Consider the following 5,981-nt stretch of genomic DNA (forward strand, 5'->3'; position numbering starts at 1 on the left):
GCTAGCAGGAACAAGAAAAGCATGCATTGATGCATGCAATTGCAATACGATTCTTTGGGTGGGCCATTGAGAGGGATTGTTGCTTTCTTTGTTTTCTCTTTTTCCTGATTAAATGATCGTCTTTCCAGCGCAATCGGTTGATTCATGATTGACGGGGGAAGTAGAAGGAGTCAACGGGGAGCATATCCATACGTTCGGAAGCCATCGCGCTGAGGACCAAAAAGAAAACAAGATCGATCGCCTTGGCAACGTTCTAATAACGCATATGATGAGTATTAACGCGGAGAATTCGTTTTAATGCCACCGCCTCAAGCTAGTCAATATAAGACTTGCATGGGGAGAAAAATGCCCAAACACTCGGCTCCGACAGGATAGTTATGTAAATTAATTTACTGTTTCTATCTAAATTTTGAGGACATCTTCGTACCTGGAGGCCCGGAGGGCCAATGCCGACTCATCACGCGCGGGCCCTCATACCGCAGTCCGTACACGTAAATGTTGACCGAACTGCTACGCTCAATCATTTCAGCTCTATCCACGTCTGGCCATGTTCCTGCCACCAAGGGCAGGCTGTTGATTCTTTCAATTTGGCAAAAGCCGGGGTGCCTAAACTAGAAAAACTGGGATTAAGGAACCTTTTTTTTTTTGCCATCGGGATTAAGGACTTGTTAGCAGACATATTAGGGGGGGAGATCTGAATTGGGATGCGATCAGAAAATCATGAGCCTCTACGAATGTATTATGAAATCTACAAAAGAATCAAGTGCCTCGAATTTATATATCAACCGCATCAACTGGGAGGGAAACAGTCCTGTGTAGGGAGTGGGGAAGCAATAAGCCTGTGCATAAACTCTTTGCAGTAACCTCACCTCCAGGAGAATCCATCGCCTCACAATTTCGGGCCCTTTGGGTGTCCGAATTGGGGCTGCTCTTATTGAAGTGAGAGTGGCAACTGGAACCACAATTAGCAAAGGGTTTCAAACTGTTTCCTCTTTCAAAAGTGTCTGTTTGTGAAGGTGATGATACTCCGCATTCTGATTTGTGCTCCCTGGCATGCGAAGATTTTACTGTTATCCCAAGCTGTCGATCCCTGAGCTCCCTTAGCTCCATTTGGTACTTTGCTTTGAGCCATCTTAGCTCCTGCTGGATCTCCTTATCACCTTCTTCCTCAAGATCACAATAAAACGAACCAGTTGGGGGAAAATAATTCGTTCCTGATACGTTCCGGTGGGAATTTCCTACATCGGTTGCGAACTTGTAATCCCAAGCATCATATCGCTGACCTTCAGCTGATACATATTTATCTAACTGTTCATTTTGTTCATCAGAGTGGCTTCTTTCAGATTCTATGGGACTAAGTTCACGACTTTCATGCTGGTTCCACAACTCCCGATACTGCAGACAATCTGATTGACTTGACATCTTAGGTGCATCAGCATTCTCTCTAACATGATTTTCACACTCGTCAGAGTCAAATGTGATCTCCTCAAACCGCCCATGCATTAAAGCACATTTATGCCTACAGCACTGAAGAAATTGCGTGTTCTTGGTGCCCGAGCTATGTGACAGAAAATCCGCAAGGGAACCACTGGATGTACGATTAGATGCGCAGTCGTGGCAGAAACTTTGACTTGCAAAACGAGGAGTTTCCTCAATTCCTGGCCCTGGCATCCATTCAGGTACCAAGGAAGCAATTTCCCCATCTATCATATCCGCTATTCTGGTTACATCCTGATCAGTCATGTCAAGTTCTGCGACCATTTCAGTGGCCACGCTTAAGGCTGTATCGGTCTCTACGTCAAATGGGAAATAAATATTTCGAATATGCCCTGCAATATATATTAATCACAGACTGATCAGCGATCAATTTCAGCGCAAAACTTACAAGTCATAGGTACAAGGTACCAAGGATAAGATAGTGATAACCCAACCTTCTTTATCTGCAATTCTTAGTCTTAAAAAGATGCCCCCATCATCGTTCCTCTTGCCTTTGATGCTTATATCAACATCTTCAGCGGGTTCATCATCCTGGTATTGAAAGAGTTCAATTCCAGTATGTTCAATCTCAGTTGGATGAGGAAACCACTCTCCATCATAGCCATATCCGTTAGAGTATTCATTACTGACATTACTGTAACTTCGATGAAAATCATAGAATGGGTGTCGGATGAGAGGAACCATGTCATCAAATTCCCCACTGTCTGCTGGCCTTAATAATGATTCGTAATCATCAATCTGGAGGAAAGGATCATCTAGAAGCTCTCTTGCAGAGAGCCTCAGAGACACAGTTGCCAAGCATTTCTCAACAAACTGTCTCACTTCTGGATCCTTGACTTTATATAAAGCCTCTGGTTTTTTCCCCTGGAGACACAAAATATAACATGTCAATCATATCTGATTACTCAGAAAATCCATCTCCTGCAGACACAGGCACAGGCACAGGCACACAGAGACAGAGAGCAATCTTACAGAAATGACTTTCTTGTAGATTTGCGCTGGATGAGTACACTCACTATAAGGATATTCAAATGTGACCATTTCAAGTATGCACATGCCAAAAGAATATATATCAACTAATTCATTATATGCCTCTTCATACACTTCTGGGGCCATAAACTCGGGCGTTCCTGCAAATATAAAACTGTAGCAGATGAAACTCCGAAGTAATAACAAGCCATAACAACTACCCCTTGTTTAAAACAATTCTCTAATTTTCTAAAGAACATACATAGGCAGCGGGAGAATATTTCATGTTGTTTCGTGAGTTTTTGCCAAACCATTTCCAAAACAAGATATCAATTAGTTGTCATTGCTATTGGAGATTACAGAATAACTTCTTAACATCTTCGGATATTATAGTGGCATGAAATAAACATACCGACACAATGTGCAGCCTGGGATTTCCGTAGAATTGCTGCCAGACCAAGATCACCAATCTTCACTTCGCCTTGGTGTCCATTGACAAAAATATTATCACATTTGAGATCTCTATGAATCACAGGCGGGTCATGGCTATGGAGATAGAGAAGTCCTCTCAGGATCTGTCTACACCAATGCTTTACCGCTCTTATGTTTACTCTTTTGTGCTTGAGCCTATACCTTTTTTGATAATAAAAACAGATAAATTTCAAAAAGAAGAAACAAAACAGATCTCAAAGTAGAAGACCAAAAAAGTAACGCAAAAGGAGCAAATAGTTTGAGCTCTATAGAACAGACTTACTGCCTAAGAGTACCAGAAGTGAACATCTCAGTCACGAAATTGATATTCCTATTAGCAGTATCGACCCAAGACGTATAAAATTTCATGATGTTTTTGTGCTTCAATGTTTTCAGTAGATGAATTTCACAGTAGAGCCTCTCAAGATCTTCAGGGCTTTGTAGGAAATCATACAGCTTGACTTGGTTCCAGGCAACTTCAATACCTTGATATTCATCAAATGCTCTATATCTGCATCAGTTCAGAAGTAAACAGAAAGATCACAAATTGCTGGTTTCTACAGACATCAAGGGAAACATAAATGAACGCCAACAAAACCAACAACAAAAAGACCCACGGATCTTAAAATGCTAGATGAAAAGGCAAACAAAAACAGGCGCCACAATAATTATAAGGGTATATGATAAGTCTAAATTCATACACTATCTTTGAAGCTCCCTTGCCGAGAATTTCATTGTACTGAAACAAATACCAAAACAAACATCATCAGAGCAGGCGAGGTGAAAAACATAAAGAGGGGAAAGAGGAAGAGAGTAGAGAGTTATACTCTGCCATATCTGCCGGTGGGATCAACTTCGACAAATTCGGAGCCATCTGGTTCGAGGTGTGCGGCACCATTCATTCTCCAATTCGGGTCGCTATCTTGTAATTTTCTTCTCTCTTATGATATGATCAGATTTCAACTTAATCCTCGCGGATCTCCGCTTCCGCAGTGACACCGGAGCAGAGAAGGAAAGAGAGAGAGAGGGGAGGGAGAGAAAACGGAGAAGGAAATAAAATATATTTATATATTCACGTAAAATGATGAATCTTAGGAAAACCTGCCACGGACATTAATTAAAAAGAGAAAAAGCAGAAAAAGATGTAATAATTCACAAAAAGAGGAAGGGGAGAGAGTAGATAACTGAGAAGGCAAAGCATGGCAATTTTTTGAGGGGATGCGAAATTACAAAATACAAACAGAAGAGCAGAGAGCCACCCACCCAGTCCTCCCCAGCGTGACAGTTAGAGAGAGAGAGAGCCCTCTTCCTCCTCCAAAAGCTCGCAGCTGAGCTGGCGACATGACCTTTGCTGTGCCATTACCGTCTGCGATCCAATATCATGTAATAATAAATCCTTTTAAAAATAACGTCTACTTTCTTAATACAATATCGTTTAGTCAGCCGTACACATTTATGTATTGAATTTTAACTCATTCAGTCTATTTAATTTAAAATTTGAAATGAGCTTCTCGTTAATTTAATTAGCAATAAATAAAAATATTATTAAATTTTTAATTTTATATAATATATAAAAATTACTATTGAAAAGCAATTATATATTATATGAGTCTATCATTAATTTCATTAAGGGTATTTTCGCAAGAGAATAGATTAATAATATAACGATTCTTCTGGCCAGCTAATAATATCATGATTAAATTTAAAACCTCAAAACCAAAACTATAAAGCCTGATTGATTAAGAAAAGCGCTTGATTATTTGATATGAGCAGTCTGGAAAGCCAGACCTGTGAGGAAGCTGATGACATATATGCGATGCTGTGGTTCGTTGGTATTGGTGAGGATGGGCTCGCAAGCCTCACTTTGTCAAAACATTAATGGGAGTGGACTTTGAATACTCATGATGCTGAGACTGCATTGTCAATTATCAATAGCGTGTGAGCTAAAGTATTTGGTGGCGGTGCTCTAGAAGCAAACATGCATGGGACAACATTTTCAAAATAACAAATTGACAACAAAAATAATTAATCAATAGGTCCCTGTGGCTTGTATTTGTTTCCGATTTGATCCCGGTAGGGTGCCTTAATCTCTCGGAAACGATCCCCATGATCATCACATATTTACACGCTGGTCCCCATTACTTGTTTCATTTACAGAGGTGCCCTCATGTTTGACTCTTGGCATTAAATGTCCTCAAGTAGCTCCATAATCATGAACACGAATGCAGTGTTGTGCCCATCACTTATTAGTTAACGTCTTAACATTTGACAATTGATAGAGAGGACGAATGTGAGAAGTGGCTATCACTCGTATGCACAAAAGCCGCGGGTCAAAAGAAAAACCCAAAGCTGGCCCGACTCACGGGGCAGTTACAATTAATTTAATTTCACCCAGATGGTATGAATCTATGAATAGAACAATGAATATTTATTATCTAATTGTGCTTGGGAATACATAATTGTTTAATACAGTCTCTAGAAATAATTTTTCCTTTGATGTTTCATGTTACAGTCTGGGGCTTCCTCCCAGGCCTTCATAAGAGATCTTTGAGGGGCTGCTTATTTTTGTTTTATTTGTACAATTTAAATGCACGCGCGTGCACAATTATATTAATAGCTGGTTCCACCTTAATATTTTATCCCAGTAATTAAGTATTAATCGGTGATGCTGTATCGTTAGAAACGGTTTGCCCTTGAGAAGGGGCTGACATCTTCACCTTGTTGTTTTGAGACATGTCACCCAAGGGCAAAGTTGTGAATTTCCTCCATTTCAATGCCTCTCCTGCCCTGTTGATAAAACGGGTCAAACGTCAATTATGCTGCCAGCTTTGTAAACGGAATAATCATGTGGACTAGCTCATAAATGTTCGATAATTTCAGGGATTGTTTTCGAGAAAATAAACCACGCGATATATCAATATGATATTATGTAAGTGAATATACATCAAACAATAAATTACTTATACCCGTTCGTTCGTTCTATTTTTATAATATATATTGGCTGACTTATTGTCTTGGATGTATATGGGGCCAAAATCATTATC

General features: G+C 40.0%; 1 protein-coding gene across 1 annotated transcript; it reads right to left on the reverse strand.

Moving 5' to 3' along the window:
• Positions 1-635: 635 nt before the first annotated feature.
• Positions 636-4,214, reverse strand: LOC114740506 (probable serine/threonine-protein kinase WNK9). The gene is made up of 7 exons (XM_028928664.1): positions 3,765-4,214; positions 3,639-3,676; positions 3,221-3,448; positions 2,879-3,099; positions 2,470-2,627; positions 1,932-2,361; positions 636-1,829 (listed from the first exon to the last, which is right to left on the reverse strand). The coding sequence occupies exons 1-7, from the start codon at positions 3,837-3,839 to the stop codon at positions 775-777; spliced, it is 2,205 nt and encodes a 734-aa protein (XP_028784497.1). The 5' UTR covers positions 3,840-4,214; the 3' UTR covers positions 636-774.
• Positions 4,215-5,981: the final 1,767 nt, after the last annotated feature.

The sequence above is a fragment of the Neltuma alba genome, unplaced genomic scaffold, assembly GCF_004799145.2.
Source record: "Neltuma alba isolate B1F8T4 unplaced genomic scaffold, ASM479914v2 tig00003165_pilon, whole genome shotgun sequence".
In the NCBI taxonomy this organism is placed as follows: Eukaryota; Viridiplantae; Streptophyta; class Magnoliopsida; order Fabales; family Fabaceae; genus Neltuma; species Neltuma alba.

What these genes read in the sequence shown, in the direction of transcription:
- LOC114740506 (XM_028928664.1), bottom strand. Translation starts at nt 3,839, where the DNA reads ATGAATGGTGCCGCACACCTCGAACCAGATGGCTCCGAATTTGTCGAA. An exon ending in AAGGGAGCTTCAAAGATAGT is followed by an intron (nt 3,449 to 3,638) that starts GTATGAATTTAG and finishes GAACTGATGCAG; the next exon opens with ATATAGAGCATTTGATGAAT. An exon ending in AAGAATTGCAGATAAAGAAG is followed by an intron (nt 1,830 to 1,931) that starts GTTGGGTTATCA and finishes TATATATTGCAG; the next exon opens with GGCATATTCGAAATATTTAT.